This window comes from Nematocida ausubeli (assembly GCF_000738915.1).
Source record: "Nematocida ausubeli strain ERTm6 chromosome Unknown supercont2.1, whole genome shotgun sequence".
Taxonomy (NCBI): Eukaryota; Fungi; Microsporidia; genus Nematocida; species Nematocida ausubeli.
This window is the reverse complement of record NW_026515634.1, coordinates 351,269-365,973: the sequence shown is the minus strand read 5'-3', so window position 1 is coordinate 365,973 and position 14,705 is coordinate 351,269. Positions and strand designations below refer to the sequence as shown.

Below are 14,705 nucleotides of genomic sequence, written 5' to 3'. Positions count from 1 at the left end.
AGAAGTAATAATAAACAATTTCACATTATCCACAACTATAAATGGTCTATCTTATAATAAATATCTCTAAATATGCATATATCTCGTGCTTAGCAGCCTGCTTAGAATTACTCTGCAGGAGACAAACTTTAATATCACAGGCAGAGTAAGTAGCATAGTGCAAGCAGAAAAAATATTCCAAAAACCTGAAGAATACACGAATACTTCTACTATGGTGTTCAAGGTTTAAACCATGGAAAGTCGCCTATATTTGTGTTTTTATTAATCTTGTCTACTAATGTCCAGCCAGCACCAATTACTGCTCGCTTGAGTCCTTTTCTGCCTTGGCCTTTTTTTCGCTTCTGGTGGGCCGGTCCTTCGGTACATACGCGCCACTCATGATCTCTTTGTCCTGCTTTCTCTCCTCTTGCTCGGGGAAGGTTGTGCGGTTTGTTTTCTCCACTATAACGGTCTTACGCTTTTTACTGTGTGTCTTTTTGTACTTTGGAAGGTATCTCTCCCAGTTCTCTGTTTTAAGAGCTGGGTCTTTCTCTAGCTCCCGCCGTATCATAAGCCGCTTGATCTCATAGATTGGGTGGATGTTTTCCATGCACTTAGTAACGACTGTCCGCACCTCCTTTAGACTTTTATAGTTTCCAATTGCGCTTACTGTGTTTCCGAATGGAAGAATGTAGCAGTCTGTCAGCAGCTCTAGTGACTTTATTGTGTTTCCCCGGGGACCAAGAAGTCTCTCTCTCCTTTTAAGAAATATCTCCTTGTTTCGAGTAAACACATTAATTGGAATAATATCGTGGGTTATTCCATCCTCAAAGACCCGAATTGCCTTCTCTAGTGGAACACCTCTACTGACCAGCTTCAGCATATCTCTTCCCTGCAGGACTACATACGGGTCTCTTGTATGCGGTGTGGTCTCTACTTTGAGCACCAGCTCGTGGTAGTCCACTGCCAGAAGGAGTCTCTTCTGGGCAAGAGCCTTTCTGATATACTCTTCAGTATCCCGGATGTACTTTTCTCTATGCTTGGGAAACATGATTTCAAAGCTGCTTGTTTCCAAAAACTGCTTTAGCCCCTTTTCTGTGAATGGCTCTAGCTTGTAGTTTGAAATGTCCTCTGGAACATCTCTCTTTTCTCTTCTCTCTTTTTTATTCTCTTTTGGTGCAGAGCTGTGTTCGGCAACCATCGTAAAAATTTAAAAGTTTGCCATTGTCATAAACAGCAAAGAAACCGTTAAGATAAACACCCAGCAGGCAAGTGTAGAGACTGTCCCAATTAAAATAAAGTCTTTTGTGCCAACGAGTCTCTTACCATTTGGCAGCTTAAAAGAACTAGCCAGGATATTAGGAAACCCACTTGCTGGGAATGCCATTCCGCATGAACATGCCAGTGTGGATATTCCCACAATGAGCTTGTGCCGGCCAACAAGCATCCCTATTTTTTCAAAAATAGGCAGAAGAACTATGGCACTTACCGTATGACACACTATGCATGAGAGTGTAAGCATAACAAAAGAGGAGACCACAAGCAGGGAGAGAAAGCTATATTCTTTGCTGCTTATAATAAGCCCAGAGATCATCCCTTCTATCATTTTTGTACTTTTTATTCCCTGGCCAATTGCAGTGCCTGCTACAGCTATTGCAATAATTTCGAGTGTTTTTCGGTTGAACGCAGTTTTAGCACTTTTAGTAAGCAGCAGCCCGCACACAGGCAGTGCATATATCCACTTAAGTCCTGAATATAAAGATGGAAGTGCCCAGCAGACAATGCAAAGGGCCGTGACAAACATCAGCATAAAAGAATTCTCTGGCTCACCTACAACCAGTGTGCTCTCTTTTTCTTGCTGCGGCTTTGGGAAATATGCAAGTATTAATGAGTACACAAACACAAAGCACACTGAAGCAGTAGGTATAGATATCCACACCCACTTGCTCCAGGATACGCCCATGATGGTTGACCCAAGGATTGACTGCGGGCTGCTTATCGGGAGAAGCATTCCCCCAATGTTTGAGCCCATTGCTACTCCCATGATAATTCCAGGAGTGGGTGGCTTTGAGCGATTCTGGAGAATTGACATAATGATAATAGGGGCAGTGATATTTGACATCATAGAAGAAAGAACAACAGACAAAAGCATACTACGAAATAGACTGGAGTATATGTTGCTTCCATCAATTAGGTACGGCAGCACAAGTTGCTCCCCGCCATTGCACTGGAAATACACGGATAGAAGACAACTGCCCATTAGAAGCAGCACAACAGGCGATGCAAGTATCTGCATGATATTTATGCATCCAGCCACCCAGCCACTCATTCCTGCCTGTTCCGGGACCATTATATTTGATAAAATAACCACTGGAATAAGCAGTACTGAGGTTATTTCAAGAGGAAGAATATGGATAGACCAAAAAATACTTGCTAAAAATGAAAGTGCACAGCAAGCAGCTGCTGCCTTGGTGGGAAACACTGTAGTGTACACTGTGGTGAGTAAAAGATATATGGAGATGCTTATAACAACAGCCATGCCTCCCAGTAGGATTTTGAAAATATACTCTCTTCTTGCATTTCTTTCTTCTATATCTTGCTTTTTGCTCTTTTCATCTAATAATTTATTTGAGGATCCTTGGGGAATCTCAACCTTAAATGACTTGGGTGTCTTGCGCGATGATAGCTGCAGGTCTTTTCGCTTTGTTTCTAATTCCATTTACATGCGTATGCATAGAGTATTAATATGGGCACACTGTTTCTGAAACATCTTAGAAACCCTGTTTATTTTTTCGCTATTCCTACATAGAGGACGTACTAATGCACTTTATCTCTACAGCAAGTACTGATATGATCTCATACTCTGCGTTTACCTTGGTGCAGATTGCATAGACAGCATGTACCAGAGACTAAATTTCATATATTCTAACCTACAGTATGGAATAAAAATGACAGCAGATCATCTTAAGGCAATGCACTATAAAGACAATCTAGAGGCTTGGAGAGGAAAATAGTAGATATTTTAATAGATTAATTTAAGAAACATGTATAAATTGTGTTTAAATGTAAAACAATGATATTTTAATTTTTATATTCCTTACGCAAACAAGTAAAACTTTCTTGGTTTGCTTCTAACTTATTGCACCATGCATTTTCCTTTACATAAAATCCTTTTATGATTTCTGCTTACTGTGCTAACAAACAGCTTTCAAAATTCTATTCTTAATATGGATAGTTTCATATATGATAAAGTAGTCAGCTACAAGGTAATATAACCAGAATAAATAGCAAATGGGCTTTGTGCAAAAATACTCTTCTTTTTCCAAGAAAAGCTTACCCTGAATCTTCATCACCTTCATTTCTATTTGCTCCCCATAAATTGCCAAAAATGTTTCCAAATCGATTGCCAAAGAAGCCTGCATTGCTTTCAGTGTCTACCGATTCAACGATATGTTTATTTTCTATTTCTACATCCTGCTCCTGCTTATAATCAAATCTATTCTTTTTGATACCAGCATTCTCTAGAATTTTATCTCCAATCTCTTGCTCCTCAAGGTCTTCATCTGTCTTTGGCGCAAGCTCTTCTTCGATTTTCATCATGGACTCCTTAGTGATAGATATTGTGTCTGCTTTCCCCCATACCAGTGTTGTGATAACTTCCTCTGGATTTGACATTTTGAATTCAGTCTGTGCTTTCTGTTCTTTTTCACTTGCCTCCGCTCTTTTGTTTGCTGCAGCAACTTCCTTCTCTAGTTTTCTAAAAGGAACTGGCTTTTTAGTCTCATACCTTAATTTTGTTAGCTCCTCAACTATCTGCATCATGTTATTTCCATGTATTTTTGATGTCTTTGTTGCTATAGCTATTTTTTTCTCCTCGCTTTCTACATGCACTATTTTTGGTGCAAAAAGCTCTTTTTCCAAGAGCTCTACTCTAGCGTCGTAGATATACGTAGGAATACCCAGCTGTGACTTAAATCGCCGAACAAGAGCCTGATCAATTGATTCAAAGAAGTTCGTTGCGGCTATCACAAATATTCTTTTGCTGTCATCTGTGTCTAGCCCATCCAGCCAGGTTAGCCACATGTTTTTCATGTTATTTGAGACCTGCACTCCACCTCCGCCGTCTGAGCCTTTTCTGGCTGCAAAGAGAGCCTCTGCTTCGTCTATAAATACAATAACAGGCACTATTTTCTGCCGCCACTCTATAAAATTCATAAACCCCCGCAGTGTCTGCTCTGTCTCTCCAACGAGCTTGTTCAAAAACATGGCAGAGTCAATTTGGTACAGCTCAATTGTGCCGTCACAGTCATACAGCTCCTTAATAACTTGCTGCGAACCCTTTCCACCTATAATGTTAAGGTACTTTGTTTTGTACTGTTTTTTTAGCTGCTCTGCTCTTATGTTGAGAGCCGCCTGCAGGAAAATCTTACGTGCAAAGAAGGACTTTCCTGTTCCAGGCATTCCATACACTATTAAGTTCTTCTGCAGCATGCTTCCTCTTAGAGTCCCTCCACTAGTGATTTCGCTGCTATCCTCATCATCAGATGAATCTTTGCCCTTGGCCATATACGACATAATAATATTAATGTACGCATTAAACTCTCTGTTCAGCCCGTAGTACATGCTCTGCTTGCACTGCTTGGGGGTCACCCGTTTGTACTGTGCTGCCAGTGTCTCAAAGTTACTCTTATAGTAAGAGTCTCCTTTGTCACTCTTGGATGCACTCGCCTCCATCTGGTTCTTTACAAGAAACACTAAGCTGGTTCCCATCAACAAGATCATTGTAATGCTTGCTATTGTCTGCAGGCTAATTGGGCTCTTTTTAGGAAATGACAGTGGTGAAGATGCAGGCTGCATAGGCGGCCTTCCTCCTGGCCCAGGCGGCTGGCCTGCCATTCGCACTTGTCTGTATACAGGCTGTTCAGGCGGATTATTTGGAGGCCGTGCTTCCTCACTTCTCTTTTTCTCTGCCTTCTTCTCTTCTTGCTTTTTTTCTTTTTTATTATTGCTATCTTTAGTACTATTGCTATTGTCTACAGTTTGATCACTCATTAGTGAATTTTCTTTCTTTTTATAATTTTCATGCGGTATTCTTGAGAGATCCACCACGTCTTCTAGTACTGAAGGCCTGCTGACTACTTCTGCCTTTGGCATAGCACTTTTATTTTTTTCCTCTTTATTATACACGCTGCTTTGCATATTTGTTCTCCTAAATTTTTTTCTTTTTATTTGTATTAGTATGGAGCCAGAGGTTATTATAATTGAAATCAATGGGATTGGTGTATACAAGGTGTTTTCTACTGGTATTGCATTTAAGGAGTGCACAAAAGAGGAGGTGGTAGGTCACCTCGACAAGAAGCTACATGTGTTTATTCTTGTTAGCAGTAATGTTGATAAGATAAATATTCACAAAATATCAAAATATTTCTTTAAAGAGTCAAAGATTGAGTCTATGTCCGTTATGTACTCCTCTGTCTCAACCTCTCTTGCGTTAGGGGTACAGAATTTGTGTGTGGTCACTGTTGAAAACGGACCAAACAGCAGCATTCTGTGGTCTGTGGATCTTGTAAGGAAGTCCAGCCTGGACTGCACGCACTCGATCACCCGCACATCAACATACGAGGATGCCCTGGACCGTATATTGAAGACCCTGCACTCGTCTGTCTACAAGAGCACCACATCAAATATTTACGTTAAAGGCACAAAGCCATTGGTCGATAAGATTTTAACAGAACTATCCAAGAGAAGTCTTATTTCTCAGTCGGAAGAGGAACCGCAGGAGGATTCTGCAGATGAAGGATATAAGCTAGTTGCCTTCCCAAACTACTTCTCCTCGTACATGCCGCACAACCTCCTTCCGGACTCTGATATTGTATATGTTGGGGCTGTTCTAACTACAATGATAAACTATTTTGAGATAAAAGAAGTTAACACGCGGGAAGACTTTGAAGCAGGCCATACAAAGCATCTGCTGTTGAACTAGTTAGCTTGCGCCATGAGTAATATTAGGACTTTGTCTAGGAAGTGGGCTCTGACCTACTCTGTGTCTTAATATGAAGTAGCCTGCGTATTATTGTAACACCAGGCAGTAAAAAGAGTCTGATATATACTAGCACTTAGTATCCACTTGGCTGCAAAGCATAGCTCTGTTTGGTTTATAAATAGGCAATACGGATCGAATAGAAATTGAGTTTTGTGCTCTAGGAATACCAATTCAATACAAACTCACTTCTGCATATTGTGTATTGAATGGCTTTAGGCAGACTAAACTTTCTTTTTACAGCGGCATTTATGCACTGCAGAAATTATGCTGGTAAATTGCATGTTAAGCATATGAAAAGTCTTCTATATATGAACTGCTCATAAAACACTGCTTCTGTGAAGTGCACTCATAGATAAGATTTGCTGTGTTATGCAGGCTTCCAACTAAATCAACAATCCAATGTATGTAAATTATCTAAGTATTCTACTTTTTCCTGCAAACACCCCACAGAAATAAAATGTCTTCACATATATTCTTTTACTGAATGGTTTTATATTTTCATATATAGGGGGTAAGTCTATTTTGACACACACAGCAGACTAAGACTACATACTAAAATGAGCGCAGGCAGTTTAAGCAGAACTGCAGCATAAAGGAATAATACACACGTGAAAACCATCAGTGTGATGTCATTAATTTCAAAAGTGTTATTTCAATAGAAATGTACTAGGCCCTTGCTGCTATAGTATCTGTCTGAGTTCACTATGAAGACGTGAATACTATTGGCAGGAAGTATTTTTCAAAAAGGATATGTGCAGCCTAAAAATACATGCTAATCCAGAAGGATTTCTGCTAAAGCGAGCATGCATTTCATAGCGTATTAAAGACAGCACAGACTTAAATTAAGATGTACAGTACTTAAGTATAATGTATTGTAAGTTGCAAGAGCATCTCTTTATTTAGGATATTTTATGTCTTTTCAATAATACTGACTATACAACAGAAGACACCACACATACGCTTTGATGCAGAAACCAACTGAGATGCTTAAAAATTAAGCTGAAATAAATAGCATGCAATGGAAAAGACAAGCTATTCCAATTACGTATGATATCTATACCATAGTGAGCCCACTCTATATGCAAATATATTCTAAAAGATTCATTCTACTCAATCTCCCTTAAGAGAACCTTCTCTGCACTGCTTATTTTCTTTAGTATGCAGGCAGAAGCTGGGAGTGCCTTTTTGTTCTTTGCTGATATTTTAGATGCTTGCCGATTTATCAGTGCTGAAGAAAGAGGAGTTCCTTCAGAGATATTTAAAATGTTCATTGCCTCAGTGACTGGCATGGCCCCAGCAAAAGCCAGATACTCCTTTATTGTTTCTACAACTGCCTTGGAGACATTCGCCAGAATAAGCATAATTTAAATTAAAAGTGAAAATGAAAGTTAACTGCATCGTGTGCAAATATAAATGGAAGGAGAGACATATGGGAGTATAAGCAGGGCAAGCGAAAGTGGGGTCTTTTGCAGCAGAGAGATTGAGTTTATTCATGGAAGGCGCACAGAAGAGGGCATTTTCCGAGTAATGGTGGAGAGAAGAATCACTCGCACAAAGTATTTAGTGCAGGATGTGTCTGGAAAGGGCATTCTAAATCTAGAGAAAATTTCAAGCGAGGTGGTAGCAAAAATAGTTAAAAGAGAAAGCAAAGAAAAAGAAAAAATACATTTATTGGTAATCGGGAAGTTGCAGTCAAAAGACCCACAGGAATTCCCTGTTTTAGATGCACTTTCTATCACGCTATTTACATTTGAAAATGGCTTACAGCATATTCTAAGGCCATAGATTATGAAAGACTTTATGGTACCTATAATACATTATGAATTAAAGGATGTAGTCTGCGTACCATGCAGAATATAGTAGTGTATATAACTATGAAAGCACAAAACCATTAGAAATCTATGTTTAAGTATACGAAAATATTCTATGTATTTCAAATAAGTATAGACTATTTATATTCTGTTTACATGCCTCTATCTCTTTAGTATATACGTTTAAACCAAAATGCATATTTTAAATGCCAATCTGCTATAATTTTTGTGTCTGTTCTTCTTTATAGAAATAAATAGCTCTCAATTGGTTTACCACATGAAATATTCGTATGAAGTGATACTGCATACTAAGTGGTCTATATACTAAAGAATGCACCAATAATTGATAAATAGTAGACTGCTAATTAGAAAGTAGAAGTGATCATATATTGACAGTTAAATAAATAGTCTTAATTAATTTCAATTACACCCATAATTAACAGCTTACAGACCATGAAATATATCGGAATATATTCTTTGCTTTGTACAATAAACTTACTCTAGGGCTGCTGTAAATTTATATAGAGGCTTCTTTGGCATTGTAGTAGGGTAGTGGGTGGATTTAAATAGAATTTTCAAAGAGGCAAATATTAGGGCAGGCACTCTGTAAGAGACAGTTTATTTAGGAGTACTGCTGATCGGCATGTGTTTTTTTAAAATATGTGGGCTATAATTTCTTTTTCTTTGCCTGTGCTTGGATATTTGAGAGCATTAATTATCCATACGGCTTTTTTATTTTATGCAAACAACAGTTGTTGAAGGAATAGAACTAGGACCAGTTAGCCAGGACATCATGAAAAACCAAGCAACTGTTAACATTGGAATGATAGGGCACGTAGCACACGGGAAATCCACTATTGTCAAGGCAATTAGTGGGATAAAGACAGTGCGGTTTAAAAGTGAGCTGGAAAGAAACATAACTATCAAGCTCGGGTATGCAAATGCAAAGATATACAAATGCACAGGAGGAATATGCAAAAGGCCAGAGTGCTACATGTCAACCTCCAGCACACAGAAGCCCCCAAAGGCTTGCAAAACAAAGAACTGCAACGGAACAATTCAGTTGGAGCGACATGTTTCCTTTGTGGACTGCCCAGGACACGAGGTTCTTATGGACACCATGCTTACAGGAGCTGCAATTATGGATGCGGCCATTCTGATTATAGCTGCAAACGAGCAGTGCCCACAGCCACAGACAATAGAGCATCTCAATGCAATAGACGTAGTGGATCTAGACAAAGTGATAATTCTGCAGAACAAAGTAGATCTTCTTTCCAGAGAGCAGGCCTTAGAAAACCACGACCAGATTGAAGAGTTCATAAAGGACTCTTCAGCATGCAATGCACCAATTATCCCAACATCCGCCCAGATAGGATGCAATCTTGATGCAATTCTGGACTACATTGTCAACTACATACCAGTGCCGCAGAGAGAGTATGCGCTTCCACCACAAGTGCAGGTTATCAGATCATTTGACATAAATAAGCCAGGATGCAAGCCATCAGACTATAAAGGAGGTGTGATTGGTGGGTGCCTGACCAGTGGATATCTGCAGGCAGGAGAGGAGCTTGAGGTGCGCCCAGGCATCCTTGAAAAGGTCAAAGGAAAGCTTGTCTGCAAGCCTGTTAGAACAAAGATTGTTTCTCTATTTGCAGAGTCAAATACTCTTAAGGTTGCAGTGCCAGGAGGTCTTGTTGGAATTGGTACTGAGCTAGATCCTTTCTTCTGCAGAGGAGACAAGCTTGTAGGGCAGGTTCTGGGAAGGCCTGGAACACTTCCAGAAGTATACAGGGAGATGGGCATAAGCTACCATTTATTTGAAAAGTTAACTGCCCAGATACCCGCACTAGGAAAGCCCCTTGCCGTTAAAGAGCAGCTCTTAATAAACATAGGAAGCAGTTCAAGCCGTATCCAGATCACTGCCGCCACAAAGAACACAGCATTTTTCATTCTTGCCACGCCCATCTGTGCGAAAATAGGAGCAACCCTAAGCATTTCAAGAAAGATGAGCGGGCACTGGAGGCTGATTGGAGCAGGAGAAATAGAAAAGGGAACAAGCATACCAATTATAGATGAGTAGTTATTTATAGATCTGTGATAGCATTGACTCGCAGTCATTGATAAGACTATCCAAGGACGCCTTTACAAAGTCAATTGGTCTGTCTTCAGACTTATCCACAACTACCTTTACCTTCAAGATGTTCTGCAGAGGATGCGGTATCTTGTATGCTGCAAAGGCGACATCTTCATTCTTTTGCAACTCAGAAGCCAGCGCATTTCCAATCGTATGATCTTCATCTCTTATGCTGAGCTCGATTGAGTTGGCAAGCTTGTCCTCGGTAATTACCACTTTGTGTGTTTGCAGAGTATCCATGCAAATTATTTTTTCAGAGTTTGAATAAACCATAAGCGGACGTGCATTAATTTAATTAGCAGAATTTGTTTAAATTCCTGCAATTTTTTATTACAGAATAAATATGAGATTAGGAGTTCTTGTTGTTTTGTTTATAGGGATGTGCAAGTGCATGTCGTATAAAGAAATAGATCAGGTCGCTCTATACATCAGGACACTGCAGGAGGCAGGCCTCACCACAATATTCTCTCTGTTTGACATTGACAGGCAGGCCGACAGGCAGGAAATAGCTAAAAAGCAGTCAAAGCTTATAAAGGCATGCTACATGGCAAAGATGAAGGGGCTTCCAATGCCAATAGGAAAGAATCTGACGGAGAATGAGGCGAAAAACATAATTGTGAATGGGTACCAAATATTGGTGCAGCCAGAGCTAAGAAAGGCATACAACTGGATACTGGATGAGGCGCACCCACAGTTTATGGAGAACTACAAGGCGAAAACACAAAAAAGACAGCACGTGCGCATATCAATGCCCTCTATTGGTGCACTGGCAGTAAGCATTGTATTTACGCTAATTATTTTCGATGCACTGCGAGTATATATATCACAGAGCATGAAGGTAAAGGAGGCATTGGCAGCAAAGACCAATAAGAAAATGAAGAAGAAGCAGACTGCACCTGCCATTGACATGAAAGGCATGTATATATGCAAAGGATATGCAGCATGCCATGATATGATCAATCGCCTAGCAGGAAAGGCACAAAACAAATAATCTGAATGCATGAAGGATCATTAATGGCTCAGACAGATGTAGGCTTATAATGGCACAGATGCCGCACTTATAGTGTGCTAGCTTGATTTGAGCACTTGCATACGATAAAAACAGTTAAAGTAACTGGCTACAACAGTACAATGTGAACTTGGGTAGTGCACCTCAAGTAGTTTAGCTTTCAATTAGTGTGCTCTAGCACAGGATGACAAATATGCATGAAATGTTTCTGGGTATCCAGAGAAGTAATTGAGCTTGCTGCACCCTATGTGCTGAGGTGCTAAATAACCAAGATGCCAAAGATGCCTTGGGGTTGGAAGCTATAATTCTCAGCATTTTAAATAAAGGATCTTAAGCTTAAATACAGCCTAACTCTAAGAAGAAAGTTTAATTAGTGCAAACGGAAATTATTTTTGTATTCTAGTCACCTACATAAATATATCTGCATGGATCAGAAGAATATTTTCTTGAGTATTTTTATCCTGAGTCAAATAGACTGCACAGCCTTCTGGAATCACTACTTCTTAATAACCTTGTAGATGAACAGAGCATAACCGTTGATTTTTTCAGTTATTTATTCGTAGGAATATATCACATTTTTATCTATTTTGGATATTTAAAGAAAGTCTAGTGCATGCGATTTATGCATATTTTGGTGAAAGTGCAGTGTAGCCCTGGATCTGGATCCTGTGGAAATGCGTGCACAGCAAAAATCAATATTCGCAAATTGCATTATTATTTTATATGCAAATGGCCTGAGTATTTGTTTATGAGTATGTACAAGCTGCATCTCCTGACAGAAGAGCCAGAGATGTACACCCCAACAAAGGAGCTAGCAATAAGTGCATGCCAGACAATGCTTAGAATAAGAAACATGGAAATGGTTCTGCATGATCTCTACAAGGAAAAGAAGATTCGCGGGTTTTGCCATTTAGCAATTGGGCAGGAGGCAATATCAGCAGGAATTGAGCTTGTGCTTGGGGCAAAGGATGTTCTAATCACAAGCTATCGATGCCATCCATTTGCACTTATCTCAGGGATGGATGCAAAGGAGATAGTCTGCGAGATGTTAGGTTCAGTGGACGGGTGTGCCAGAGGAAAGGGCGGGTCCATGCATCTGTATGGCGACCGGTTTCTGGGTGGACATGGGATTGTAGGAGCACAGGTTCCCCTGGGGCTTGGTGCTGCCTTTGCTGAAAAGTATAGATCTGTGCAGAATGACTCTCTGTCCAAAAAGCCTGCAGAGCCTGAGGGTGTGGTTGGTGAGTGGACAAATAAGATATGGAATGTGTTCAAGTGCAAGAATGTGACAATTGCAGCATTCGGGGACGGAGCATCAAACCAAGGGCAGATATATGAGTCCCTCAATATGGCTGCGCTGTGGAAACTGCCCATCATCTTCCTTTGCGAAAACAACGAGTACGGGATGGGCACGCCTGTCTCCAGGGCAAGTGCATCAACAACCATCTACAATCGATTCTCATTTGTGCCAGGGATACTCCTTGACAGCACGGATGTGTTTGCAGTTGCAGGCGCAATGAAGTATGCCAGGGAACATGCACTAACAAAAGGACCCATCATAGTTGAGTGCTCAACGTATAGGTTCAACAACCACTCAATGACTGATGCATTTGTTGGGTACAGAAATCCTGCAGAGATTGACTTGCGCCGTAAAAAGGATTCAATTGAGTGGATTAAGAAGTACATGGGGGAAGATGCAGACAAGAAGGTATCTGAGCTTAACGAGTTAGCACACAGCGAAATGACAAAGATTGGAGGCATATCAGTGAACTCCCCTAGATGTTCTGCTGCCGACTTTACAACAGACATTCTTGTCTAAGCTCTGAAATAAACAAAAATTCTCTACCATGCATTCTATTTACTTTACTCTGCAAAAAATAAGTGCTTATGCAACGAAATATGCAAAGCATTCTGAAGGAATAACACAGCAGCTGGAGCCCACTAGAAGGGATTCTTTGCAGCGTATACCAAAGGGTCTGCGTATAATTTCCTTTAAATTATATTTAGAATATAAATAGTCTATGCCCTTCTAATTATGTTCCCAAAAAAAGACAGAGCTAAATATATCCAAAGCACATTTTATTTAATTATATGGTACAGGTGGTTCTCAGGCCTGTGTGATTTTCCGTTTACATTAAAGCACAGAGTCAGATGAAAGTATATAGAGCAGTATGCATTCTTAATGCTAGTTTTATCTTTCATTAGGAGATAAAACTCTCCTCCCAGGCTAGAAATCTAGAATGATATTAGTTATTCCTTTCCAGTGTTTCTGGCTGTACAGCAACTACTACAAGAAACTATGCTTGCTTATGCACTAGTCAATATGGCTTAACACTTTTGATTTTTTATTCGTTCTTAAGCTAATAATTAATCATCTCCATATAAGACCATAAATATATTCTTCTGAAGGCTTTCTATATAATTTTAATATTATCTTGTAGAAGGTCTATAAATAGAGAACAAAAAATAAATTTGACAAAAAGTCTACTACTACTAAGCCTAATATTTCAAGGGAAAGATTCATCCTCTATTTATATTGGTAGAAAGAGCTTAAAGATTTAAATTTTGTTTAAATAGTTTACAAGAAGCAGAGCTCACAGTATTTATTTTACTTCTGGGCCAAGCACATATTAGCATACGTTGATAACATACATGCAGTAATTATCGATGAGCTTATAAATTTTCTCAAACATCTGGGAGTATATATACAGACAGATCATCCCATATAGGAACCAGTCAAAAAAGGTGTCAAATGCGATGATTCTCCAGAAAGAAAGAGCGAAGTTAATGAACAGCACAGGATTGTCTTCGCAGGCAATTGTGTAAATCATGCTCATGATGGCCACTGACATAAAAGAGTCTCCCTTTTCTATGTCCAGTAGGTGTATATTCTTTAGGTTGTAGATGTACTTCTTTTTGATGCTTGCGAAGTGGTCTATGTTTGGATCTGCAGAGCTTTCTATTTTCTGGAGAACAAAAGAGGTGCGCAGCGGGTTCTGGTTGTTTTTCATGGCAACCACTGAGTCCATGTTGCATATAATGATAGGCCTATCAAAAGAAATCATTCTTGAGTTGCCATGCATGTATGTGTAGATGTCGTTTAGAATGAACCTAGCAGTGTCTGCAGTCGACGTGATAAACATGCTTGTGAGAATGAGAAGAGAGATCATAACTGCAACTGTTGACACAGTCACGACTGCCCTGCCCACTTGCTTCTCATCATCCACTGAATACTCACAGAAGCACTGCTCGCATATCTTGATGTCTTTCACCTGCTTCCCTTTAAACCGCCATACGCGCAGGCAGTACCTGTGGACATACTTGATGGTCCCCTTACAGCCGCATGGGCTGATTAGGTCATTCAGCAGGCCCAGCGGGTTTTCATGCGAGTAGCATATGCGGCAGAATGCATCCTCCTCTTTTTCTTCGACCTGGGCACTCTGCCTATTTCCGCTTGCGTTCTCTGTTTCAGAATGATCTGGTGCTGGCACCTTTCTTTTCCTCACCATATCAGTGAGTGTTTTGCATCTCCCCAACTGCAGAACTAATATGCCGTACAGTGTTTTATTCATTACCTGAATAGTGTTTCATTTTCTATTTATTCAATCCGCAGGGATTGGGCTAAGATTGTTTCACAACAGACGAATCATTGCAGTCCGTCTTCCCAAACAGCCACTAAAAATACACGAGATGCGCCAATTGCAGGCATCTAGAATAATGCAGTAAGCG

General features: G+C 40.0%; 11 protein-coding genes across 11 annotated transcripts; 5 read left to right on the top strand and 6 right to left on the bottom strand.

Annotated features, from left to right (window-relative positions):
• Positions 1 to 295: 295 nt before the first annotated feature.
• NESG_00237 (uncharacterized protein) lies at positions 296 to 1,180 on the bottom strand (the record flags this gene model as incomplete). The annotated part of the gene is made up of 1 exon (XM_053047891.1): positions 296 to 1,180. One exon carries the CDS (start codon positions 1,178 to 1,180, stop codon positions 296 to 298), a length of 885 nt encoding a protein of 294 aa, XP_052905716.1.
• Positions 1,181 to 1,189: 9 nt separating this feature from the next.
• Positions 1,190 to 2,698, bottom strand: NESG_00236 (uncharacterized protein; the record flags this gene model as incomplete). Its single annotated transcript, XM_053047890.1, has 1 exon — positions 1,190 to 2,698. One exon carries the CDS (start codon positions 2,696 to 2,698, stop codon positions 1,190 to 1,192), a length of 1,509 nt encoding a protein of 502 aa, XP_052905715.1.
• Positions 2,699 to 3,312: 614 nt separating this feature from the next.
• NESG_00235 (uncharacterized protein) lies at positions 3,313 to 5,178 on the bottom strand (the record flags this gene model as incomplete). Its single annotated transcript, XM_053047889.1, has 1 exon — positions 3,313 to 5,178. One exon carries the CDS (start codon positions 5,176 to 5,178, stop codon positions 3,313 to 3,315), a length of 1,866 nt encoding a protein of 621 aa, XP_052905714.1.
• A 40-nt stretch (positions 5,179 to 5,218) lies between these two features.
• On the top strand, positions 5,219 to 5,962 carry NESG_00234 (uncharacterized protein; the record flags this gene model as incomplete). Its single annotated transcript, XM_053047888.1, has 1 exon — positions 5,219 to 5,962. The coding sequence occupies one exon, from the start codon at positions 5,219 to 5,221 to the stop codon at positions 5,960 to 5,962; it is 744 nt and encodes a 247-aa protein (XP_052905713.1).
• A 1,166-nt stretch (positions 5,963 to 7,128) lies between these two features.
• NESG_00233 (uncharacterized protein) lies at positions 7,129 to 7,383 on the bottom strand (the record flags this gene model as incomplete). Its single annotated transcript, XM_053047887.1, has 1 exon — positions 7,129 to 7,383. The coding sequence occupies one exon, from the start codon at positions 7,381 to 7,383 to the stop codon at positions 7,129 to 7,131; it is 255 nt and encodes an 84-aa protein (XP_052905712.1).
• Positions 7,384 to 7,435: 52 nt separating this feature from the next.
• Positions 7,436 to 7,807, top strand: NESG_00232 (uncharacterized protein; the record flags this gene model as incomplete). Its single annotated transcript, XM_053047886.1, has 1 exon — positions 7,436 to 7,807. The coding sequence occupies one exon, from the start codon at positions 7,436 to 7,438 to the stop codon at positions 7,805 to 7,807; it is 372 nt and encodes a 123-aa protein (XP_052905711.1).
• A 765-nt stretch (positions 7,808 to 8,572) lies between these two features.
• NESG_00231 (uncharacterized protein) lies at positions 8,573 to 9,913 on the top strand (the record flags this gene model as incomplete). Its single annotated transcript, XM_053047885.1, has 1 exon — positions 8,573 to 9,913. The coding sequence occupies one exon, from the start codon at positions 8,573 to 8,575 to the stop codon at positions 9,911 to 9,913; it is 1,341 nt and encodes a 446-aa protein (XP_052905710.1).
• On the bottom strand, positions 9,914 to 10,240 carry NESG_00230 (uncharacterized protein; the record flags this gene model as incomplete). Its single annotated transcript, XM_053047884.1, has 1 exon — positions 9,914 to 10,240. One exon carries the CDS (start codon positions 10,238 to 10,240, stop codon positions 9,914 to 9,916), a length of 327 nt encoding a protein of 108 aa, XP_052905709.1.
• A 70-nt stretch (positions 10,241 to 10,310) lies between these two features.
• On the top strand, positions 10,311 to 10,958 carry NESG_00229 (uncharacterized protein; the record flags this gene model as incomplete). Its single annotated transcript, XM_053047883.1, has 1 exon — positions 10,311 to 10,958. The coding sequence occupies one exon, from the start codon at positions 10,311 to 10,313 to the stop codon at positions 10,956 to 10,958; it is 648 nt and encodes a 215-aa protein (XP_052905708.1).
• Positions 10,959 to 11,724: 766 nt separating this feature from the next.
• NESG_00228 (uncharacterized protein) lies at positions 11,725 to 12,795 on the top strand (the record flags this gene model as incomplete). The annotated part of the gene is made up of 1 exon (XM_053047882.1): positions 11,725 to 12,795. The coding sequence occupies one exon, from the start codon at positions 11,725 to 11,727 to the stop codon at positions 12,793 to 12,795; it is 1,071 nt and encodes a 356-aa protein (XP_052905707.1).
• Positions 12,796 to 13,606: 811 nt separating this feature from the next.
• Positions 13,607 to 14,548, bottom strand: NESG_00227 (uncharacterized protein; the record flags this gene model as incomplete). The annotated part of the gene is made up of 1 exon (XM_053047881.1): positions 13,607 to 14,548. The coding sequence occupies one exon, from the start codon at positions 14,546 to 14,548 to the stop codon at positions 13,607 to 13,609; it is 942 nt and encodes a 313-aa protein (XP_052905706.1).
• Positions 14,549 to 14,705: the final 157 nt, after the last annotated feature.